This window comes from Antechinus flavipes, chromosome 3 (genome assembly GCF_016432865.1).
Source record: "Antechinus flavipes isolate AdamAnt ecotype Samford, QLD, Australia chromosome 3, AdamAnt_v2, whole genome shotgun sequence".
NCBI classification, from domain to species: Eukaryota; Metazoa; Chordata; class Mammalia; order Dasyuromorphia; family Dasyuridae; genus Antechinus; species Antechinus flavipes.
In genome coordinates, this window is record NC_067400.1 from 523,919,240 (window position 1) to 523,932,452 (window position 13,213).

Here is a 13,213-nt window from a genome sequence, read left to right on the forward strand (position 1 = left end):
GAGAAAAGCACTCAGACTTCAGGAGGAGTATTGAGACAGTTAACTTCTTTAGGCCTTGATTTCTGTAAAGTAAGGAGATTGGACTAGATGGTCTCAAAGGTCCTGTCCAGCTAGAAATCCTATGAAAATTACAAATAATTGAGTTTATGAGGAGTAACGCTTCATCACCCACTAGATAACCCACTCTCTCTGCCTCTCAGAGAAAGCTCTGGCTCCTAAGCCCTGCAAGAACACTGTTCTATCACAGCTGCAAACCAGGCAGACCCCCAGAGAAGACTAATTACCTCCCCCACCCCACCTGGGCCCAATCTGAGGCACATCGTACATGCGTGCAACACAGACTTAGTTCCTAAGGTCTTCCATTTTTTGACATGTATCCAGAAGACTTCCTTTTCCCCCCTGACAAAAAAAAAAATCTGGGCTTGGTTTTGAGAATTTTTGCCCTCTTCTGAATAGGGACACAGGGAAAATACCCAGCTTGACCTTGAAATAGATTTCATCCCAATCTTTGAAACCTGTACAGATCTCCTGTACAGAATTACTCCTACAAACCCCACATCTCCCTTACATACACAACATCAGTCCTATCTGCATTTCCTCTTCTCCATGTAACATTCATTGTCTCCGTTGCTGCATTTCTTCCATGATCTCCTTTCCCCAATGGAGTTCTCCCATTCACATAGCATCAACATTACATTAACAAAAACACACCTGGTGCATTTTAACTGAGCATGTGACATCACCCTCCATCCCTATTAATCCACTCCCATAAAGTACCTCAGATTCTTCATTAACCTCCAAAAGCTTTCCTTCCCTTACCCACTTCCTACATTTCATCAGCCTCATTCCCTTCACTACATTCTTCCTCCCACGGCTGCACACTCCAGTGGGAAGCCAGTTCCCTTCTAACACTACGGACATCCAAATACTGGGTCTGTCCTCTTGCCTACAGTATGTCCACTCCATCCCCCAGAGTCCCACCCTCCAAAGTGTACAAAGGAACCCCGTTAACTCTAGCCCCAAGCCGCCTGTGGGTGCAGCTTCCTGCTGAGCAGGGATTCTCCATTCCAGCAGGGGCCTCGGTACACTCATCAAATCTCCCAAGTCCATAGTTTTAATGTCCACAGCATCCAGGTGCTTGATATCTTGGTCTTGATCTTTTGTCCCCCTTGGTCTATTCTGCTTCTCCCCATCCTGGGTTGCTGGAAGCAGCTCCTCTGGAGGTGGGACATTGCAAATATCAGCCGAATCCCTGCTCCCTGCTGCTGGGATTTTCCTACTCTTAGAACCAGCCTCCTTGGCCAAGACAGGCAGGCCCTGGACCTGGGGAAGGGGATCTCCCTGCTTCTGGGGATTCCCCAAACAGAGAAGGCAAGAGTCCCCTAGTAAGAAAGACACCTCTAACCAAGGCTCCCCATTTCTTCTTTCCTGGAAAATGTGTCCCAGCCTATAGGGACAGGTGGGTAGAGTCTTAAACACATTATGTCAAGACTAAGAGAGGCCAGAAGTCAGGGAGCAGGAGGCTGTGACAGAGTGAGTTGGGGGCTCTGAATTCTGGATCCCCAGGACAGCCAACCCTGGCTCAGAGGAAAATCCTAGAAATAGGGAACTAGAGACAGAGGCAGAGACTTTTCAGCGAAAGCTTGGGAAGGAGAAAGGCAAGGGCAGGTAGATTCTGGGCATTTTCAGTATTGCTCAAAGGTGTGGTCCTGAGCTGGTGCCCAGAGGTCAGAGAGACGGCTTTATCCATCCCCTCAAGCGCGCTTCCTCCCCTATTTTGGCCTCAGGAGAAAGAGTCAAAAAGGCTGGGCCCAAGGAGCAGTCCAGGGACCCCAAGGAAGGGAGAAGGGAGGCAGGAAGAAGTCGGCTACAGGGAGACCCCTTCCCTGGGTTCAGGGCTTGCCTTGCCCTTCACAGCTTGCCCCCTTTGCTGGGCTCTGAGGACTGCCGGACATCTGTCCACTCTTGCATGGTGCTTTGCAAGGCCTGGGTCTTCTCCTTGTCCACTTGCACGTAATCCACTTTTTCATCTGATGTGATGGATGATGTAGATGGCTGTGGAGTGGAAACACAAACCAGCATAAGTCCCAGGGACACAAACTGCCTTTCCTCCAAGCAGATACTTCCCCCTTCATTTTCCTCAGCAGATGTTTAGCTGTTGATTGTTTTAACTATATATGTGTGTGTGTGTGTGTGTGTGTGTGTGTGTGTGTGTGTGTGTATACATACACACTCATATACACATATGTATGTTTAACTATATGTGTATTTACCTATATGTTTTGATTACATGTTTTAGCTATATATATATATATATATGTTTTACATATGTTTAACTACATATATGTGTTTTATATGTATATATATTTTAATATCATTTCATTGGTACAGAGAACTCCTGATAAAGAAAGGAGCTAACTCAACCAATGCAGGTCACTGTCTTCTCTACAAATTAGGGTCTAAGAAAGTTGCCTGACGCCCTGTGAAGTTAAATGATTTGCCCAGGATCACAGAACCAGAACTTGTGTGAGTCAGGCTAGCTTTCGGTCCCCTACTCCGTAGCCGCCTTGGATGGCTGAGAGCCTCCAAGGCAACCACTGCCAGGGGCCCACAAGCTTCTCTCTGGGCTGGGATACTGGTGGAAGGAGGGAAGTGTGAATGAGCCCCCATCTGTCACCCCCATCCCAACAGGACCACCTATGACTGTTGTGAGCAAATGGAACCTTTCTGGGGACAAGAAAACTATAAAATTATTAAATGGATGGTGTGTTTGAACCCTTGGGATCTGAGTAATACATTGCACTAGATGGGGATCCACAAGCAGGACAGTGCAGCCTCTTCATCACAGGACTGTTGTAAGGATCAAATGAAATCTTGGATAAGAAAGTAATTCAGAAGCCCGTAAAGCAAACCTCCCATAAAGTAAAGGATTATTATTTGATTAGAAGTTTACTTCCCTGCCCATAGTGCTCTGCTGATGGCACACCGACTCCCTGCCCTGCATCCTTACCCTCCCCGCAACATGATGGCCCAGACAGTCCCTGGGACCCTTGCCCTCTTGGTACCTTTCGGTGGGGGCTGGGCGAGCTTGGCTGGAAATCCAAGGCTAAGTAGTCCACACTGCCTGTACTTTTCTTGGGAGCAGGACTGTTTGTGCCACTGGGAACAGGGGATGCTGACACAGGATTTTGCTGTAACAGGGAGATAAGGGTGGAAGAGCATCAACAATTAAGGAGTTCTTTATTCCCTAAAAAAATTCCCTCTAAGACTGACTCCTAGACCAGAAATGGAGAGAGGCAGGCAGGACTCAAAGGGAAAGAAATAAGGAAGAAAGAGGGTTGGGGGAAAATCAATCATTTTGTTTGCAAGAAAAAAAAAAAAACGCCCTGAAATCTTCTATGAATCAATTCAGTACAAGGAAATTAAATTTAAACATATTAACTGCTCCTACCCTAGTAAAGGACCTGATTCTCCCTGTCATGTCTGATTACGGCCTGGAAGGACCCCTGCCCACTACCCCTCTCTTGCCCCACCACCCTCCCAGCTCTGAAAGGCTCTTTCAATGGAGCAAATTCTCTGGCAGGCTCCATTATTTAAGGACCAGTAGAGAAGTTCATCCACAGGATCATCTTTCTGCCGTCAGCATACACTGCCAGCTGAAACGAGGAGGAAAGACATCCCCGGCACCCATGAGGTCCCAGATCCCAGAAGTACTGAAAGATAAAGGCCCTCCCATGGAACACTCTAATACACTTGTCATTTAATATTATGCATCAGATCTTTCAGCTCTAGAATTCGCGCCCTGAGCTGGAAAGGACCTTGAAACAGAGAATGAAAAAGTCCTTAGGACAGAGAATGACAAAGGTAGAGGGAACCTTGGGAGCCACATAATTTTCTATTAACCAACAGTTCAAGAGTGACCATTTGGTGTCCAAAGTCATGTCACGGAATCGAGGAGATCAGAACCAAAGGAGATTAAGGAAGACTGAATATTAAAACTGGAAGAGACCTTACAACATAGAATAGTAATAATAACAATAATAATAAACAATAATGGGGATTTACATAACATTCTGCAAAGCAATAAAGGATCTTTGCACACAGAATGGCAGAGCTAGAAGGACCCTGGAAGGCATCAAAGGCCAAATTATTCATTGGTTCTAAGGGAGGAAGTTACTTTCCAGGCCTGGGACCCTTATTCCCAGTCTGGAGAAGCATTCAAGAGAAACTTAGAACATTCCCTCAGACCTCACCAACTCTCCCAATTTGTGAAGTTTATTGAAAATAAAAATTCTTTGTTTGCCTATCTCATCCTCACCCCACCCCCCAATGGATTATAACTCTTTGAGGTAAGAAGGCATTTCTCTGTATTCCCTTTCGTGCCCAGCACAGGGACCTGTACAAAGCAGACCTTCATTAAAAATTTGATGAATGCTTTATTGACTGTCTGGATCCTTATGATGGCCACCCAGCATCACAGCATCCACACAGGACATCCAGAGCAGGCAGTCTGCCTTGCTGCCCTGAATGTGCCTCTTTCCTGGTCCCCTCTCAGACGCTGTCTTCCCAATGGTACTCACCATGGGGACATAATTCTCCTCGCTGTCCCCTGAATCGGTGCTGGTGATGCTCTGAGTGGAGACGGGACGGCAGGACTGGGAAGAGCTAGCATTGAAGGTGTGACTGTTCATGTAAAGAGGAAGACACAGTTAACACTATAAGGGCCCAGCATGTTAAATGATGCCTTTTAAAAGATATTTAAGCTTAATAAGGCTTTGATACGTCTAACTCACGTGTCAAGGCTTTTTCCCTTATCTTTTGTAATTAAGCATTCTAAAGGCAAAATTTTATTATTAGCATCTTAAAGGATTTTTCAAATAAGGAAAGAAATAAACTATATTAATCAGATGTGTTAAATGACACAAATTGGTCCTTCAAGATATTCTTAAATTGTGGTCTTTTTAGAATCAAAGGCTCCTAGGATCATTATTTCTTAATACATGAAGACCATAAAATGCTAGGATTTTAGAATTTAACGATCTCAGAATTCATTTTCAAAATTTAAATCATACAATCTTAAATATTAAAATCTTTGCATCACAGAATCTTAGGGTGATTTGAATTGATATTGCCTCTGCTCTTCTTGGACATCCAACAGGGGTGCAATAGGGATTAAGAGAGGAATACACTGATATTGATATCAGTCAGTATTATGAAACTCAAGCACCCTATCTAGATGACCCTGATTACTATAGACCAGGGAACCCCTGGAAGAATTACAAGAGAAAGAGAATACTTGCATAGTAATCAAGGAACATATTAGGTGGGAGCTTAGGCCATGAATTAAACAGTTATCACTCAAAGACAACCATACTAAATATGGGAAAGGCTAACGGATGCTACATTTGAATTACAAAATCTTAAGTGTGAAGAGGGATGTTAGAAAGCACCTAATCTAACCCTCTGATTTTATTCAGTATTTTTCAATCCAGTGACTGAATGATTATTGTTAATATTCAGTTAAACTTTGGTTCCAAAAAAATAACTTGCCAAACATTTTTGAAATGTCAAATACTACATCCATGTGAACTGTTGGCAGCATCACTGTCATAAATACAGCCATTTGAATTTATTTATCCTCAAAGCCCCCTGATATATAAACACAGCCACTTGAATTCAATCCATCCTCAAACTGTGCACAGGACTTTGTATTTTCTTCAAGTGATTTCATATACACCACCTTTCCAGCAGACCAGGGACATGAACTGGCCATGTATCTCTCTCTCTTATTTTCCCTTTTAACAACTGAGAACATGAGACAATAGGGAAGGCAAAAGACAAAGAAAGGACAGAACTAGGTCTAGAATCTGGATGTTTCAGCTTTCTTCCCTTGCCCCACCATCCTCCTCCTCAGTGCCCTGACCCATAACCCACTCACATTGCCCTAGACCAAGACTTCGTGACCGGGGACTTAAAGGGAAGCTCATCGATGACGGTGTTGTTTCTCAAGTCCAGAGGAGTCGGCTTTGCTGGAATAGGAAGAAATAGAGGACAATTAACGAGACAAGGATGTTATCTTAGTGTTGGGAAGGATGGCAGATTTTCAGAGCAGGAAGGGGACCTCATCCAATGCACTTTATAGGTGGAGAGACATCTTGAGCAGAGTTCATTATCTTTACTGAGAATTTGTGCAAGTGAGGATGAGCAATAGAAGAGAACCTCATTCAGGCCATTGCTCTATCTGCTCAATGCCAAGCCCCATCCCACCTAGGAAGACTCTAGGTTCATACTGTGAAAATGTAACTTCTTAGAAAGAGCAGTACCGGGGGTACCCATCCTCACCTTTCCTATCAGGTTTGAGATTTCGGTTGACGGGAGGAGGTTGGATCTCACTCCCCCGCCCTGGCCCCCGATGGACGGGCAAAGCAGAAGAGGAGAAGCTGAGGTGGTCAAAGTGATGAGGCCCAGGGCTCATGGGAATGTAGACACTCTGAGAATTGTCATTAGCTCTCTCCATGGCCAGCAGGGAGGAGGACCCAGGGTTCATGGGCACATAATTGTCTTCTGAGTTGGAGCTGTCTGTGTGTCCCATGGCGGCTTTCCCTGTCTAGAAAAAACAAAAAGAGACACAGGAAATGTCACTGAAGGGGGAAGAGGAAAAAGGGAGGGCAGGTTCAATCCTGTGTGACTGACCATCTCCAGGAGGTCAAGAGAAAACCTCTTTCCTGAGTTCACAAAACAAGAAGAGATGGAGTTGTAACTGAAAGGATTTAAGTTAAATAAAGGTTTCATTGTATTCCTAAAGATGAAATACATATTAAACTAAAAAGGAAATCATGTAATCACCCATATGCAGCTTGCCTATTTATCTATCCAGCCCCAAAGCTTTAACGGGGTTGGGGGTAAGAAAAGACTCTCCCACATTTTTATAAAGAATGATATTTCAGAATTTCACAACCTCCACATTCAGTTACAAGACCCCATAGGGGTCACAAGCCATAGTTTAAGAAGTTGGAGTCTAGATCAGGCATGGGGGAACCAAGGGGAAGGGGAAACAAGCATTAGAGCCAGCTGGTCCCACTTACCATAAAGGAGTTAAATCCATCATTGACAGATTCTGAAGACTGGCCACCTTGTGGATACTCATATGTCTCACAGGAAGAGGCTGTGACACAGAGATGACAGATTAGTATGTACCTGTCTTAGGACTCCAATCATCTCTATCCTAACAACACTCACAGGTTCCCCTGAGTCACTCTCTCGCCCAAATGTCTTACAAGTCACAAGTCTCAGCTCAGAATTGGACACCTCCCATGAAATCTTCTTGGACCTGTGTGGCATAAAAGTGCTGGGCTTTGAGTCCTGAGAGAAACCCAAGTTTGTTTCTTTTTCTTTTTTGGCTTCTTCTACTGTTTATTTCTTTTAGAAAAAGCACATCCTTTCCTTTGCTAAACTCTTCCCAATAAAAACAATGGTAACAGCTGCATCTCGCATTCAGTCATAAAAGCTGGCTTTTTGATAGACTTAGATACACTTTACATATATCATTTCAGTTGAACTTTAAGAAATTTATGATTATTTATGCAATGTACTTACAATTTCAGGGTTGTCAGGATACTCATTCATACTATCCATAAGTTAGATATATGTGAGCTGATAAGTTATCCATGAAGATTAATCGATCTTTTATGTCCATTTTCCTTTTTTCTTTTTCCTTCCCTCCATCTCTCTCTCCCTTGCCTTTTTTCTGTTTCTTTCCTTCCTTCCTTTTCTTTCTTTCTGTTTCCTTCCTTCCTTCCTTTTCTTTCTTTCTGTTTCTTTCCTTCCCTACTTTTCTTTCTTTCTGTTTCTTTCCTTCCCTACTTTTCTTTCTTTCTTTCTGTTTCTTTCCTTCCTTCCTTTTCTTTCTTTCTTTCTGTTTCTTTCCTTCCTTCCTTTTCTTTCTTTCTCTGTTTCTTTCTTCCCTACTTTTCTTTCTTTCTTCTGTTTCTTTCCTTCCTTCCTTTTCTTTCTCTGTTTCTTTCCTTCCCTACTTTTCTTTCTTTCTCTGTTTCTTTCCTTCCCTACTTTTCTTTCTGTTTCTTTCCTTCCTTCCTTTTCTTTCTTTCTCTGTTTCTTTCCTTCCTTCCTTTTCTTTCTTTCTCTGTTCTTTCCTTCCTTCCTTTTCTTTCTTTCTCTGTTTCTTTCCTTCCTTCCTTTTCTCTCTTTCTCTGTTTCTTTCCTTCCTTACTTTTCTTTGTTTCTATCTTTCTTTCTTCCTTCTTCCCCGCTCCCTCACCCTCCCTCTTTTCCCCTAAATTCATTTCTTGACAGTGATACTATCTTAAGTGAAACATCACATTTCCTCTGAGTTTAGGTTTCTTAAAATGTAAGATAGAATAACAACACTTGCATTCTTTGCCTCATGAGATCATGGAGGAGAGTTCATGGTAAATCTTAAACAGGAAAAATGGGAATTGTTATCATGTAATGATATTACATCATTATCCCCATCATTCTTTATTCTCTGACTCCCCTTAGCTTCCTCCTATGAAATCCTGTGGCACCTAAGTGCCTACATCACATACATAGGCTCCATCTTGTAACCTCTCCTACTTCATAGCTGAATCTTTTTCTTCAATTGAATAGTAAATTTCTTAAGGCAAGGACTGTACTTTTTTTTTTTTTTAGCTCTCTACACAACAAAGGTGATCTGACAAAGTCTTTCCTCATTCAATAAAGATTGACTGAATGGCTGCTATCAAAAGGACTTCAGTCTATTTTGGTTGATGGTCCAACAGTTTAAGGAGTACTAAGTCAGAAGTCAAGAAATCTGGCTCTGCCATTGACTCACTATGTAGTTGGACAAGTCATTTAAACTCTCTAGTCCTCAATTTTCTCATCTGTAAGATTTGAAAGGCAATAAAATTCATTCTTGTTCCATTACAAAGCTAATATAAATAGTACTGAATTTTGGACCAAACCCAAGCCTCTGATTTCACCTATTTAGGGAATTCCCAGAAGAGGAAAATCCTTTTACCAATATAAATCAACACCTCAGCTTAGCTCAATGCTGGGCACACAGCAAGTGTTTAATAAATGTTTATTAAATTGAACTTATGCTCTTGTGGATCAAAGCTCATTTGTGTCAGAAATAGGACTTGAATCCAGATCTTCCTTTCTGTCTCTCCTACCTTGAGATAATGGTGCTCAGGCTTGTTGGTGGAATGGATCTGTCTCCTAGGAGCCATCCAGGTCCTGCAAGTGTACAGCCATACTTCTCTCTAGAGGTCTGGCCACTATGAATGGACTTTTTCTGCCACAGGATGATATGGCCTGGGTGACTTTGAGTAAGTCATTACCCATTTATCCCAGTTTCCTCATCTACAAAATGACTGAGATTGGACTATACAGTCCCTCGAGTCCCTCCCAACTTTAGATCATTGATCCTCTGAGTCATACAGATCATCTACCAGGGTGTAAAGAGGCTGTGACATACATTGGTACAGGGTATGTTTATAGGAGAATTATAAGCTCTTTAGGACCCATATAGAGTCACAGGATCTATAAAGTTCCATAATAACTTTAAAAGATCCTATGCTTCTCCTCTAAAATCCTCTATTAAATTACAACTACTGGAAAGGCAGACTGTGTCTTACTGTCTTTGCAGAATAACCCTGAGAGGTGATCTGTTTAGAGAAATAGGGGCTGTCTGTGGAGTCAGGATAACAGGGCACCTGGGCAGTTCTCTGAGACTACAAGTTGTAGCCCAGGTAGAGATCTGCTTTGGGAGCAGGAGCTTTATCTCCAGGAGACAATAAAATCCCAGGCCCAGACAGAGCTAATCAGTCATAGAGAGTTTTAAGGTTTCTAAAGCGCTTTTTTCCCACCCTGGGAGGTGGGTAGTTTCCAGCTTTATGGTCCCCATCTCACAGATGGAGTCCGTTGGGCTTGGAAGAGCAAAGGGATATGTCTAAAGTCCCACGGACCATGACTACAATGCCAAGCCAAGCTCAGGGGTCTCTCCGCACACAGCAGGTTTTACACAAACACTGATCGAATGGACCGGGGGAGGGAGAAGAAATAGGAGAGAAACTGCCTGGCTCAGCACTTGGCACCTGTGCCTAAAGTGCCCACGGGCGCCTGCGGCTCCCTGGGGGTTTGCTGGCAGATGGCCTCTAGCCCTCCTGATTCTTCCTGGACCCGAGCCTTCCCCTTCCTCCCTCCAACTTTCCAGTTGGGTGCACTACTCACCTCGGTGGAGACGACTGTTGTCCACCGCTGGGAGAGTGTTCCGTCGAGGGATGGTGGCTGCCACGGAGACCACCCGGCCGCTCTCTCCGTTCTGGGTCCGCTGCTGGGGGCTGCCCCAGCGGGGAGTCTCTGCCTGGCCTGGCTTGGGGGGCCGAGGCGGGGGAGCCACCGAGGGGTCCCCAGAGGGCCCTACTGCCAGGGCATTATGGTTCTTGTCCAGTGTGAACGTCCTGGGGATCTGGTAGGCTGAGAGGGGGGTCCCGGGGCATCGACGTTGTCCAGCAGGAGGTCCCCAAACTCCCTACACAGGGTGTTGTTGGGGGTCTTGAAGGTGTACACCTCATCGTTGTCTGTCTCGGAGCCGGTGAGGCTGCCCTTGGTGTGGCTGGCGGGGTGGGAGGCCAGGCTCTGAGGGAGGTCGTAGGCGCTGTCCCGGAACTCCGAGTTGTGCCGATTGGGCTTGGGCAGGCTGTAGAAGCCGTGCACTTGGCCACTGACGCCATTCATGCAGTGCCCGTTCCCCTGGGCAAGCTTCTGCACAGCCGTGTCACTCCTCATGAAGAAGGAAGCCCTGGTGCCCTGGGAGAAGCTGGCGCTCCTGAGAGGGAGAAAGAAGGCACTGGCTAAGAGGGGCAGGGGAGGAGAAAGGACCACCGACGGGAGGCAGAACTTGTGATTTGGATCCTGACTCTCCTACCACCATGGGGTCGGACTAGCCCTCGGCCAGCCTCAGTCCCCCACCATGAAACACAGCACGTCAGAGGGAACAGGGCACTGGACCTGCAAGAACACCTGGGCTCAAATGCTGCCTCAGACACTTAGTATCATGTGATCCGGGGTAAATCCAGGGTAAAGTGTCTATAAAATGCAGCGGTCAGGCTCAGTGGCCTCTCAAACCCCTTCAGACTAAATCTATGATCCTTGGATCCAGAGACTGGGGTTGTGAGGGAAAGGATCAAGGGAAAACACATCCTTCCGGTCTAGTCTCACAATTACATCAGCTCCAGGCAAACCGTAACACTTGCTATTATTCACCGATCTTGCACTTCCTTCATGCAATCCCTCCCTCATGCCCTCCTTCACTCACTGCTCCCTGCTGGTCCAAGTGCCCCCTCCTCTGGGAAGCCACCCCTGCTGAAAGTCATAACCTTACACAATCTCTTAGTTGGGCAGGACCTCCTTGGCTCTCTGGTCCAAGTGTCCATGAACATCCAACCACCTACAACATCCACAAGAAGTCATCTTCTTGAAAAGGATTAATGATGGGGGAACTCATGCTCCCTGGAGACAGCCTATTCTGCAGCGCCCTCCTACCACAAAGACTGTTTCTCTACAAGGGTCACACACACTTGGACTCTGCCTCCTCCCCCTTTCAGAAGGTACTTTGCCCACTTCTCTTCTGCTGACTTGTATTAATGCAAGAAAAAGCTGATATTTGTCTTTCAGTCAATGAGTCAACAAGAATTCAGATGTGTGAAACACTGTACTAAATGTAGGAGTACAAAGCCAAAAGCAGACTACCCTCAATGTCCTTAAGCAAGGGACGACATGTAAAGAACTCATTACGTGAGATACAGATAAATAAAGGCAAATATAAATAATATATATTTCATATATAATACAGATAAATACATAAAGGTTATTTCAAGGGCAAAGGAATTAACAATAAATGGGATCAGACAGCTGCGTGGTGCAGTGACAGAATTTTAGACCTCACGTAAAGAGCTCAAATCTGGTCCCAGACACTAGCTGTGTAACCCGGGCAAGTCTACCTGCCTTAGTTTTCTCATCTGTAAAATAAGATGGAGAAGGAAATGACAAAACACCCCAGTATCTTTGCCAAGAAAATCCCAAATGGGGTCCCAAAGAGTCAGACATGACTGAAATGACTGAACCACAAAAGGAGCAGAAAAATGTCTTAATTTTTAAAAAGGGATAAGGAAAGGCTTTCTGCAGGAGAGATCGTGAGGAAGTACGTCATTCCAGGGATAGGGGACAGTTAGTGCCCAAGCACAAAGTCATGAGGTGGAGTTAAAGATGGAGTGAATGAGAGCAGAACAGCCAGCGTTCCTGGCATCCTCAGGGTTGGGTGGAAGGGCTATGAGTTTAGAAGCTGCTGAGTCCCTATGGAACTGAATCCTGGACTCTCAGAGCCAGAGGGGGCCATGAAAGGCATTTGTCCCAACCTTCTCCTCAGGGGGCAATCTCCTTTTACACCAAAGGATCGTTCAGTTTCTTCTGACCTGGCACCTCTCCCAAGGCAGGGGAGTGAGCAGCTGTGATCCCAATCCTTCCCCACCCCCGGACAAGTGCTCCCTTTCCAAATCCTAGACAGATGCTCACAGATATAAACGTAGACACACACAGAAAAATATAAACACAGGAACATACCCGCTAAGACACAGAAGACATAAACACAAATACACAAATGATGAAGCTATAATATGCAAGGGTAAGGTAATTAGAAATACACACACACACACGCTACCCAACTAACTTGGATTGGAAGCTGTATTGTTCAGCTATAGCTCTCTCCATCTAGCTTGGTCCATGTATAATTTCTGGTTAGAACAGTGAAGGTGGGATATATGACTCTGTCAGGCTTAGGTCCCTCATATGTAAAATGGGAACAACAAAAGCCCTTATCTCACAGAACTGTTAAGAGTAAATAATATTTAGAAAGTTCTTTTTAAATCTTAAAATATCTCATATGTGAATGTGAATTTTTGTTAATTTTATTAATAGAACTAAAATGTACAATTAACTATTTGATATTTCCAGAAAAGACTAGCATATTTTCCCAAGAAAACTCCACAAACCAATTTGGGATTTGCTCACTCAGACAACCTGGTTTAGGCTTACTCATCCATCACTACAACAATCAATGCTCTTTTTTTTTTTTTTTTCTTTTCTGAACTGGTGGGCCTAGAAGTGTTCTAACCACATTACTAAGTAATGAATTAGAGCCATCTCATTAAGT

General features: G+C 44.4%; 1 protein-coding gene across 1 annotated transcript in view; it reads right to left on the reverse strand.

Moving 5' to 3' along the window:
* Positions 1 to 342: 342 nt before the first annotated feature.
* GAB2 (GRB2 associated binding protein 2) overlaps positions 343 to 13,213 on the reverse strand; it is a 252,651-nt gene continuing 239,780 nt past the window's right edge. The window contains 8 exon segments of the mRNA XM_051987210.1: positions 343 to 2,055; positions 3,066 to 3,191; positions 4,581 to 4,683; positions 5,939 to 6,029; positions 6,343 to 6,607; positions 7,086 to 7,165; positions 10,234 to 10,500; positions 10,503 to 10,831. Coding sequence (XP_051843170.1) covers positions 1,912 to 2,055; positions 3,066 to 3,191; positions 4,581 to 4,683; positions 5,939 to 6,029; positions 6,343 to 6,607; positions 7,086 to 7,165; positions 10,234 to 10,500; positions 10,503 to 10,831 — 1,405 coding nt within the window. The 3' untranslated portion in view covers positions 343 to 1,911.